The sequence below is a fragment of the Mus musculus genome, chromosome 2 (genome assembly GCF_000001635.26).
Source record: "Mus musculus strain C57BL/6J chromosome 2, GRCm38.p6 C57BL/6J".
Classification (NCBI taxonomy): Eukaryota; Metazoa; Chordata; class Mammalia; order Rodentia; family Muridae; genus Mus; species Mus musculus.
Genome location: NC_000068.7, coordinates 4,536,428 through 4,548,705, shown reverse-complemented (window position 1 = coordinate 4,548,705; position 12,278 = coordinate 4,536,428). Strand labels below are relative to the sequence as shown.

Sequence of the window (12,278 nt, the reverse complement as noted above, 5' to 3'; positions counted from 1 at the left end):
CTTTCCCCAGTGAACCATGCTGATTAAGAAAAATCTTTCCAGCAGTGCACAGCTCATCAGCAGTAAGCTGCTGCACTCTTCGATGATTGACACCAGGGTTTCCCAATCTAACACTTTCCGCTTCTATAAAAGAGAAAGTGTCTGGTGGCCTGAAGGATCCCAGGAGCGCAATCTTGATTGCCAACTGTCACTAGCTCTTGATTTCTTTTTAGTCCAATAGTCAGAAAACAAAGCCAAAGGTCAGTCGAAATGGAAGCCATTTTTAAATGTCCCCTCGCCTTTCTTCTCTCTTTCTTTTTACGTGCAGAAATAAGTGGTAAAACGTTGTGGGCTCCCTTTCCGCCCTCCCTTGCAAATGTCTCAGTGTTTCAGTGGTGTGAGTGCCTGAGACCCTTCCTTGAGAGTTATCCAGTTTATACTTAAGTCCCTTAGGCTACTGAACACATATATGTTTGGATCTCTTTAAAATTGGCACTGGATTGCAACTATTAGGTACTTTACTCCAATTGCATTTTATTTGTTTATTTGTTTGTTTGTCTTTGCCCAAACAGGATCTTGCCATACAGCACTGGCTGGGCCAGTACTATGTAGTTCAAGCTGGCTTTAAGCCCACAGCAATCCTCCTGCCCCAACTTCCTAAGTTCTGGCATTATAGATGTGTGCCAAGCATGGTGCTTAGTATCTTTTATATACCATATGAGGCAAGGATAGAAGCGGTCTGTGCATTTTCATTAGGCAAAAATAAACAAATAAGAAATTGACTCACTACTCACAGGGCAGTCGATGCCAGGACAAGAGGCTCAAGGACAAATGTAAAACAAGCAGGCAGGGTTGGGGAAAGGTTGGCATCAGTACAAAAGTGGTCAGTTGTGAGCTCTGTGAGGGACTGAGCAGATATTAACATCTGCATGTGTGTGTCTGTTGTATGCCAGTGCAGAAGGGGCTGAAGCAGCAGCCAAAGAATATTATTCTGCCATAAAAAGGGATAGACTACTGGTTTAGGGAGATGGTTCATTTGATATAATGAAGTGCTAGCTGAGAAAGCAAGAGGACCCAAGCTCATATCCCTAGCACCCATACTAAAAATAGGGAGGTGAAGGGAGGAGAAAGAATGAATGAATGTATTCTGGAAATGGAGCTCAGAGGCTCATGCTAGCATATGTTCCTAGCACAAAGAAAGCCCTAGGTCTAATGCACTGTACTGGAACAAACACACCTCAGTAAGATTAACTGCATAAAAGGAGCTGGCAGCTCAGCTATAAGAGGAGCTCCTTTATTCTCAGCAGCACCTGTTTCCCATAGGAGTCTCTCCTTGTTGCTGTGGGAACCCCTTCTCTCATTTCTGGATGACAACTTACCGCCCCCATTCCTTGAGTACATGAGCAACCAGGGCAATCACACCTCTGGGTGCTCATTGCTCTCAGCAGCTTAAGCCTCTCACTCTGCTGGTGAGAAACCTGGCCAGTGACCAGGTTTCTTTTTTAATGAGTTTCCAAATGTCAACCATAAACTCAATTATGTGATTAGAAACACACAGGTGCACAGGAAACTCGCTCAGCTGTGCCGCCTCTAAGGTAGGGTTGGTGTTTGGTTTCAATCCAAACTGAGGACCTATGGAGCCCGGAGTCCGGGGGCCTCCTGGTACTTTGCCCTCTCATTAAAAGGCTGGAACATAAAAAAGCCATGGCAACCAAGCTGGGTGCACATGCCAGTGGGCATAGGGGCACATAGGCTAATAAAATGCCAGTATACACCCTTCAGATTGGGCAAAGGATAGGTGGAGAACTTTAGGCAGCAGAAACACCTGTTGGATATGCTGGAGAAAATAATTCGGCTGTTAGGTAGTCTGTCTCACTTGTCGTAGATTTTACAGTCTGCAGTGACCCTGGCCACTGAACGTTAGATCCAAGGATAAGTAAAACAGAGGTCTTGAGTGACATCTCAAGATGAACATTCCTTCATGAGAGCCTTGGGATTTGACCACCAGGCAGGAAAGGCCACAAGCAGGGGCCAAGAACTGGGTAGAAAGGTCAAAAAGCAGGCTCAATTGGGTGACATGGACCCTGGATCTGACCTGGTTATATAATTATTACCTATTCAGGAACCCTTCTCATTCTGAAATATTTCCTGGAATTGGATATGTTTACCCAAAGACAAACATAGGCAGCCAACTAGTTGAGTCAAACTCACAGATACAAGAATCAGAAAGATGGCCACCAGAGGCTGCGGAGTATATGGGGGTGGGGTGGGGAAACGGGGCACTGCAGTTAAAAGTTCCAGATCTGTATTATAGAAAGAGTTCTGAAGATGGGTTGCACCACACTGTCAACGCACTCAACCCTGCTGAGCTGTGCAACGAAAGCTGTAACACACTCACTTGTGTCATATGAAGTCTGTTAGAAGTTTGACAAACCTTACTGGCTAGAATGACGGTCCAGTCAATGCAGTGCTTGTCTTGAAAACACAAGGACCTGAGTTCAATCCCCAGCACCCACACAAAATACCAGGCGTGGTAGTGCACCCTTGAAATTCTGGGTCTAGGGAGATGGAGGCAGGTTTGCTGGCTAGCCAGTCTTACCTAGCTGGCGAGCTTCAGGCCAATAAGACACTCTATGTCAATGTCATAGACTCTATGTCTATGTCAGTGGGGGTGCCCGATGGTTTTCTCCATATGCACCTGAAGCCTTATGGTCAGGTGATCCTTCAATTCTTTACTCACAGACTGCAGCACAGCAGGCAGAACTCAGTAGACAGGGGAGAGACTGCACATTACGACTACTATACATTGGATCTGTATGTTTTAAAATTTTAATGTATTTATTTATCTAGTTCCTATTTATGCACGTGTGTGTGTGTGTGTGTGTGTGTGTGTGTGTGTGTGTGAGACCTGTATATGCCACAGCGTTTGTGTGAAGCTCAAAGCAAATTATGCAAGAGTCAGGGCTCTTTGCCTACCATGTGGGTCTTGGGGATCGGTTGGGAGCACCTTTACCTAGTAAGCCATCTCACCCCCCTTTACACTTGGGATATTGAATGTTCCTCAGTGGCCCCTGTGTTAAAGGCTTGGCCACCAGGGTGGCGCCTTTGAGAGTTGGCTGTGAGATCCTTAGGAAGGAGACACACGGGAAGACATTAGGTCACTGGCAGTAGGCAGGCCCCTGGAGAGGATTTTGGGGCTCTGGCCCTCTCCCTTCCTCTGCTTTGTGTCTTGTGGCTGAGGTTAGTGAGTTTGCTCTGCCATGCACTTCCCACTGTGGTTTTCATCTTGCAACAGGCCTCAAAGCCAAAGCACCAACTGCTCACAGCCTGAACCTCGAAAGCTACGAGCTCGGTCTTTGTATAACGATTGTATAAAGGGCTTCATCTTTGTAAGTGTTTTGTTATAGCACCCAAAAGCTGACTAACATGGAATCTTTTAGCATCTCTTGGGACTGAACATGATAATTTAATTTTTAAAAGAATCTCTATTTTACTTTGATTTATGTATGTGCATATCCGAACAGGTACTCAGGGGAAGCGAAGCAGCTGTCAGATCTCCTGGTGCTGAAGTTACAGGCGGTTTGTGAGCCACCTGACATAGCTCTGGGAACTGAACGTTGATAATGGCAAGAGCATCGAGCACTCTTAACTGCTGGAGCATCTCTCTCGACCAATTACTGTCTCCATAGAAACTTGTTTAGCTGCTTCATGTGGCTGTGTGACTTTGACCATGTGGGGATTACCAGTGGAGCCAAAAGACTGCCTGTGGCTTTATCAAGGGGCAAGGAGAGACACATCAAGTAACGGTGTGAGATAAAAGAGCGGTGTTCCAGTGGGTTAGATGTTCTTGTTATTCCATGAGAAGTCACTGGTTTTGGAGCCAGAAAAACAAAGTCAGTTTAGAAGTTACCACTGGTTTGTGGCTCTTTTGGCACGAGTGGGGCTACTGAATGCTCCCCTGCAGCGATCTGGGATCCAACTGGAGCACTTGGTTTTAATTTGCTTCCTTCAAATTGCATCCAGGGTCAACAGGGCTCCCAGAGTAGTGGGAATCTGTCCGCAAAGTTCAGAAGCTTGCCAGTCTCATGGGCGCTGCTATGTTGTCTGTCTGGGTGTTTATTTGAGTGTTATAAATACCCAGTGTCCTGTTTGACCCCTACTGTCCACACCATCAATGTGGCTATTTATATGGTCTTTCTCGGTGTCGGTGCACGTGCTGTAGGGCCAGGGAGGACAAGATGTCTAGGAGACTAGGCATTGGAATAGGAAGTTTATGGACCCAGGGAGACCACATGCCACAACAGACATGTCAGATGGGGAAGGAAACTACCCTAGCCATCTAATCAGATCTGGCTTGGGCATTGGTTCATACAGAGAACAGTTTAAGGTAGACATGGGGTTATCTATCTAGAAATTGGTGTTCTCAGGCTAAAGATAGATCAGTTGCTAATGTGCTTCCCTTGCAGATATAAGGACTTGAGTTTGGTCCCCAGAACCCATATGGGGGGAGCAGGGTGTGGTAGTGTCGTATGTTTTTATTTCAGCACCGTGGAGGCAAAGCAGGCAGGTTTGCTGGATGGCCAGTGTAGCTTACATAGGGAATTCTAGGGCAGTGAGGGAGTTTGTCTCAAGAGGAAAAGGTTAAGTGTCTGAGGAATGACCCTGGAGGTTGTCCTTTGACACCTGTGCAGGTGCACACACACACACACACACACACACACACACACACACACAGGAGCCAGGTATGGTAGGTAGCACAAGCTTGTAGTCACAGCTACATGGGCAGGTGAGACTGGATGATTTAGAGTTTGAGGCTAGCCTGGCCTACATGGTAAGTTCAAATCCAGCCTTGGTTATCTAGTGAGTTGTTATCTCAAAACAAAACAAACTTATCCACCTATGTGAGACAATGTGAGATTTTTCTCTGCTCAAAGACAAATGTTTTTCTCAAAGGTAGCAACAGGCTGATAGGAACACTCTTCCCAGAAGAGTGCAACATGAGCTGGTGCCCTGGGCATGCTCAGAAGAGGCTCCCCAGTAACCTGTGGGAACAGAGGGACCCTGGGTTCCCAGACTCAATAACCGAGGAAGCAATCTCCCCTTAACAAAGGGGCATTGTTTGTGCTTCTGTCTGCCTGTCAGGTTCAGTATAAAAGAGATGGTAATGATGCTTGCTAAGCCAAGGGCAGATGAGACTGTAATGATGGTTGCTGTGCCAAGGGTATATGCTCCCTCATCTTGACAGTGGGAGAGTCTTGGAGAAGTGAACTCACTCAAGGTGGAGACAACTGGGTTACATCCATCCTGTCTGTGCCTTTCAGTTACCACGTCACAGTAAAGGGACGCGTAGAGGCTAATGAGCCACAGCTCCCCAGCCCCACACCAGATGTGAACAAATTCCCATCATTCACTTTGGCAAAGGTTGCTGGTTTAAAAAGCACTTGTGTGTGTGTGTATGTGGCCATGCCAGACAAGCGTACAACCTCTGAGCCACATTCCAGCCCTTGATGGGGGCAGGGTCTTGCTCTGTAGCCAAGGCTGGCCTGAAACTCCAGGTTTCCGCTTCCCAAGTGCTGGGGTTCCAGGTCTGAGCCACTGTTCCTGGATTGGAGTCATTCTGGTAACTTCTGTCCTTCCCCCATCCATCTCCTCTACGTACCTGCTCTACAGCTTTAAGGCTAGCTCTCCCTGCTGACCCACTGCAAGGACCAGTGTCAGCCATAGGCACTGAGCCTTTGCAGGCCCACTCAGCTTAGCATTATGATCTAAGCAACGATAGACAAGGGGTGGCTCTTTGATCCTGAACCGTGAAGGAGGAAGGCTGCAAAGAATGCTAAACACATTAACTAGAGCTTCCTCTGGTGTGTATAGAGGTGTGGTTTCCAAGGAGAACAGACAAGCTGGGAGAAGCAAGGCACCTAGCCAGGGACAGGCAAAGTTAGAGGGCTCTGCAGCCAGCAATGAGTCAAAGCTGCCCAAACAGAAGCTGGACCAAGTCAGCGAGGAGCAGCATCCTTATCGCTCTGAGTCATTGAGCAGAGCCATCCCCCTGGGAGCCGGCTCATAGCTAATGGAATATTTCCTGTAAATATTATTTTCGCTTCCTGTCTCATCATCTAATAGAATAAAAAAAAATCTTTACTCATCTGGGGGAGGTGACAAGAACCCATCAAATACTGGAGCCACCGGCCCTGTCTCTGAACTACTCTCAGGGCTCTTAGGAAGCCACGCTGGCTGCTCCGGATGCTCCAGATACTTGGATTCCTCCTCCTAATGCCTTGGAAGGGACCTGGGAGTGCTTCTAATTGTGCATCTAAGCAGACATAAAAGCCCCCCTAAGTGCACATCAAATAAATAAGTAAATGCTGTCTACTGAATATGTAACAAGGCCTGACTGGCCAGTCCCTTCCCAAAGGATAGCTTTCATTCAATACACATGGCAAGGATAGAATCGCAAGTGCTGATCTGTGGCTAATGAGCACTGCCTCTATAGGAAGGTGTCTGTTGAGGCTCACATTTCACCCTGGGCTGTCTCAAAGCCCCACTGAGTTAGTATTTTCTGCTTTCTTCTTATCGTGGCTTCTGACGGCCAGAGGGTCAGTCTGTCCACAGGTCTGATGGTTGCAAAACAGAAGGATTTCACACAAATCCTGATCCCGGTAATGAAATTGAGCCGTTAGCCACAACTAACCCACACCTCTGTGACTGGGGCTGCACAGAAGGGTCTGATGGTCACGGAGATTAAAGCAGCTGTTGTTCCCTCAGGCTTTGATCTAAGGAATGTGAGGATCTCTTCTTTACAGGGAGCTCCTTGGGAGACAGACCTATTTATGCCCCCTAAGACCTTGATGCTGCCAGCTGAATCAACAAGACCATTCGGAAATATGGCATTTATTTTTGCATTCACATGCTTTAGAAAAGAAAGAAAGAAAAAAAATACTCTTGCTTTTACTACTAGCATAACTGGCAGAATGCTGTGACAGCCAGCGTCACTGCTGCTGGGCGGGTTTCAGGTTTTGATGTGCTAAAAGTCTCAGTACTTGACCACAAATGCAAACTAAGAGGTAGGCTGATATTGACCCTCAGGGCCAAATGTCCACTGGGTACCATTTCATTAATCCGGAGGTCAAGAGCAACCTAGGCAGTGAGTTATTTCTACACAAATGTTAAAGGTGGTTAGCAGCTGGGAGGAAGCAGGAGACCATAACCTATGGAGAGGCGGGGTGACCTTTGGTCTCCATGATCCTCTCGTTGTTCACTTTTATTGCTAAGCCAAGACAGATGTGTACATGTGTGTACATGTGTGTATGTGTGTCATTCCCTCCTCTGATTCTACATCATAACAAAGATATCCAGGACAACTGCCCATTGGCAAGAGTGATATTAGCTAAGGGATGTTTCTTATTGGAATGTGGTATGTGATGATTGGCAGGAGCTGAAATCTGCGAGGCTGGTGGAAGGTAAAAGGGAAAATTTCACTGGGTCAAGGATGCAAGCAATATTTCCTGAGAGTGGGTGGAGGGTGTCTGCAAAAGCTCACAGGACATGTTATAATGTATTCTCGGCAACTTTTGGGGGTTCTGCCTCGTCTTTATACACGACCTCATACATACAAGCAAGGAGCGTTGCAGAAGGGAATGCACACCCGTGGCAGATTTCATTGTTTTTAAATCCCATTTGCTGATACTTTAGGGCATTTGGGGGTTGAGTCTTCTCTGCACAGCATTTGTGCTGAGCGGTTTTTGTCACCTTCACACAAGCTAGGGTCATTTGGGAAGACACCATTCGAATGAGAACACACCTCCATCAAATTGCCTATGGCACCTCCTTGATTAATGAGCCGTATGGGAACACCCAGCTTACTGTGGGCTGTTCCACTCCTGGGCAGGTGGTCTTGGTGTATAGGAAGGAACACTGAGCAAGCCATGGAAAATAAGCCAGTAAGCAGCTCCCCGACTTCAGTTCCTGCCTCCAGGCTCCTACCCTGTCTTCATTTAGAACTTTTGATTTTTTTCTGAACACATTCGAAAGACAAGACACAAGTCTGAAAAGCCCCGACGTGCCTTACTGTTTCCGACAAAGCACACCAGGGCTGTGCTTGGGGGAGTGGAAGCTAGAAAAGAAATTTGTTTTTGTTTTGCTTTACATTTAAATTTTGTTTGCTTTCTGTGTTTGTTTTATTTTTGGGTGTTTTGTTTTGTTTTGAGATGGGATCTTGATATGTGGCCCTGGATGACCTACAGCTGCGCAGTCAGAGTATTGGGGTTATGGGCTTGTGACTCAGCACCCACCTGGCTTTTCAGAAACGTTTTGAAATGAAGCTCAGAACTGTACTTAGGAAGAGAAGAATCTGCTTGTTGGAGAGATCCAGGTCCTGCATTGTGGGTTATGAACAGCAGGAAGCATAGCTCTTTCTTTTACCCCAGCCTAGCTGCCCCTCCCCCTCCCACTTTGCAGTTCACTTTTCCAAAGCTACTCAGAGTGGGACTCTGACATAGGGTAGATACTGAAACCAGAACGGTGAACTGCATCTCCCCCAGAGAACTAGGACCAACCTACTGTCTGTCTGACTTGAGATGGCCATTACCTCTGGACTCTCAGGGTTTAGGGAGACATTTTTCATGAGCCCTATGGGAACGCGCCTGTATGGATGCTCACAGGTGGCATGGGAGAGCCCTCAGCCCTTCAAAGAAAGGGAGTGCCTAACATCGCCATTGCCTCAACCTGAAGGCTGGCGCTCAGTATGATGGTGCCACGTGACAGCTGCTGTAAGTCGGTCAGAGTGTCAGTGAGGGCTTCTGTTTACTGCTGGGTGGGTAGAGCTGCCTGGGCAGGAGAGGCAGTTCTTGCCACAGATGCCCCTGGGTACTTAGATCTTGGCACTGATCATCCCCTGAGCACCCCTGGAGGTTTAAGGTGGTGAAGATGTACCTGGCCCCAGTGCCAGAAGGGCGTGCTACCACCTGGAGGCCATCCCTCCTGTAGCTCACTCGTCCTCTTGTGTTTGGGAACACTCCAGCTCTCAGTATCTAGGGATGCAGCCACACCTGCTCTGCCTGACCACCTTTTCACAAGTTGGAGTACAGGAAGCATGGGGGGGTGTATGGGGGGATGGAGATGGGGGTGGGGGGTAGGGGTGGGGGTGGGGTGTCGTGATAGACCATGGCTATTTCCAGACACCTGTGGGTATCCTTGCAATGCTTTCTACATGTATAGTGGAAGGTCAGAGAGAGGCAGGGTGGACCCAGAGAGTTTCTGACACTCGGTGCTCTGGAGTCACCAAGGAGGGACTTGGATGGCTTTATATGCAAACATGCAATGCTAACTCTCTGCCAGGTGTGTGCATCTTTAGCACTTGTTCCAAAGCTCTGAGTTGCTTAGAGCCTCTCATATTTCCTACAAGCAACAAAAAGAGGATTTGTGATGCTAATGATGTCCTGTAAAAAGAAAAGGACTCCTCCCCGAGTCTCCTGGTAGGTAGGATTTCACAACTATGGCTCTTGTGCACTCTTCAGTTTGGCCCTTGAGCCCCACGAACATCTTAGACACATGGAACCCCCCCCCCCCCCCCACACACACACACCATACACACAGCTGATGAAGAAGAGGTGTCACTTGGCCTGATGGGGTTTTGAAAGTACTTTCCCTAACTTTATACTCAGCACTCACTTCCCAAGGACCCCCAGATTGTACCTGAGACCACCCAATCATCAGCAGCCTGTCTCCCAGGGATTTCTATGAATGCTGGTGACTTTTCTGGGATCCAACTGTCAGTCTTTCCCTCTCCGCTGATGCTCTGCTGATAACTCTTTTTTTTTTTTTTTTCTTTAAGAACCTTCTGTGAGCACTGGAAACCAAACCGGGTCTTACTAATAAAGATTTATTGAGCCCATGTTATGTGTCTCTCTGGTGTTTTGCATTTATCAAGGGCTATTGTATTACTTTCATTAGAATTACACTTAAGAGAGAGTAAGAAAAAATTCTCCTGCACACGACTATGGTGAACTGAACAGCTCACAACGCTGAGAGCCGTTGACAGACTGCTTAGAGGGCAAGACTGAATTCTACTGTGGGTCTCAGCCATGCTGGCCTGGGTTCAATTAAGCTTTGGAAATTCTCAATGCTCTTAAGCTCCAACTGAATACCTAAGTGCCTACTACTCACTACAGTTCCTTGGGTGTCCATCAAGCACACTACTGACAATGTCAAAAGCTACATCCCCCTGCCCCCCTAGCTTTCTGTGTCCAAAGAGGACAAAGCAGAGCTGCACAGATTGCAACCAGGAGTCTGTGAAAGGTGATGGGGGTGTGTTTGTCATTTCCAAGTAAAAGAAAACATAAAGGATCCATCTGGCTGGCTGGAGAGGAAGGGGTTGGGTGAAGGAGAAGAAAACTCAGGGAAAGCATTAGAGAGGCCAGGCGGAGAAAAGTACCAGGAGAGACAAAGTGAGGATGGGGTACAGGATTGCAGGCTGGGGCTGGGGCACCATTGATTTCTTGTGTGTGAATGGAAAACAGAGAGGTTTTGGAGCTTGCCACACAAAGCTCCTCCATCGTTGTCCTTGGAACGGAACTGATCAAGTGAGTGAAATTCTTTCTACCACACTATTTCCCCATATAAATTCAATGAAGAAGGCAACTAACAGGACAAGTGCCAACTTCATAAAGTATGGTCAGCCCAGATGTGCATAGAGTGTGGTCAGCCTAGATAAGTTTCTGTCCTAGTCACAGATACAGAAGCTTGGGTAGCAGTCTGGGAGTGTGCAATGGACCAGCGGTCCATTCTCACCCCCAGAGCACTTCTCCACTGTAAGTCTTCTGTTTGCGCTGGCCTTGGGAAAGTGTGTCAATGAAAATAAAATTCAAACCCGAGTACCGTCCCAGTGACCTTACTTCCCTTTCTCTGGGGCAGGTGACTCTAGTCTCTGTTCACTTCTATGATGCCAAAAAGGTAGTTGTTACTCTTTACTTAGGTTTTTTTTTTTTTTTTTTCATTTCTCCTTGACCTATGACCTATGACCTTATTCCAAAAACCACCAGGGAGAACTCAGATTGGCCTTAGGATTCAAGAGAGAAAATGTTCCTCCATTTTGCCAAAACATGTAGCCTCCCAGGAAAAAGAACATACATGACAGCCGCTCAGAGCCTGTTTGCCCATCTGCTCTTGGAGAATGGAGCCAAACGCCATACCTTTGATAATTATAACACCTAAAATTTTCTTAGAGACAGGGAGAGAAAAATATTTACCCAGGAAACTCGGATAGGATTACAGTGGAGTAATTTATATATACATGCACATTAGCCTGGGTTGGTGAGCCCTTAGGCTGTACAATGTTAATTCCCATATATTCCTTTCTGCTCTCAAAAGAGAACCCTTAGACCCACAGAGGAGAGACCCTTACCTTCCTTGGCTTCACTTTATCATGGTAGTCATACTGGAAAATTCCTTTGTAGCTCAGTCCCAGCCACCATGGTATCCCCTGCTTGTCCTAGGGTGTCAAAAGAAGTATAGGTTAACATGGGGCCGGAGAAGGCCAATGAAGACCAAGAGGGGATTTCCTGGCTCATCTGACGACAAGGGGAAAGGCAGTGTCTCTGGAATAGAAGGGACTCATCTCTACGTTATATCTTCTCAGATGTTTCCATCACGGGTGCTTGCTCAGTTATGTGAACAGTGCTGGGGACCGAGCCTGAGCTGAGTGGTTGGCTCTGTTTCTAAGCAGCATCACAGCTAGGATACCCGTATCCCTAACTTAATTACTTCTTTACTTCTTTGGTATAAGCATGTATACCTGTTGGCGTGTATACAGGTGTGTATGCACATGCATGGACTGACGTGAAGAGACCAGAGGCTGGCACTGGCTGCTTAGAGAGCCCCGGGGCCCCCTCTGTTTCTGGCCCATCAGCACTGGACATTTGACTTGGGCGCTGGGGACCTGAACTCCGGTCCTAACGATTGAGTCCAATAAAGCATCACTTCTCCAGCCCCCACCTTTTCCTCTTAAAGAGGTAACCACAAAGATTAAAGACAAGGGAAATACAATTTGAAAACAAAGGATTATTTGAAGTTCCAGGAATATGTAAGTTTTTTTAATAATCTTTGTGTGTGTGTGTGTGTGTGTGTGTGTTGGGGATTGAATCTGTGACTTCACACATTAAATATGGACTCTAGCACTGAGCTACCCAACTCCATTTTAAAAAATTAACCTCTTTTTTTTTTCGAGACAGGGTTTCTCTGTGTAGCCCTGGCTGTCTTGGAACTCACTTTGTAGACCAGGCTGGCCTCAAACTCAGAAATCC

At 47.0% G+C, this 12,278-nt stretch overlaps 1 protein-coding gene across 12 annotated transcripts in view; it reads right to left on the bottom strand.

The window, feature by feature from the left end:
* Positions 1 to 12,278, bottom strand: part of Frmd4a (FERM domain containing 4A) — a 596,394-nt gene that overhangs the window by 65,338 nt on the left and 518,778 nt on the right. For all 12 annotated transcript variants that reach the window (XM_006497439.4, NM_001347086.1, NM_172475.3 and 9 more), the window contains one exon: positions 11,381 to 11,467. In XM_006497439.4, the coding sequence (XP_006497502.1) occupies positions 11,381 to 11,467 (87 nt within the window). The remainder of the gene's footprint in view (positions 1 to 11,380; positions 11,468 to 12,278) is intronic.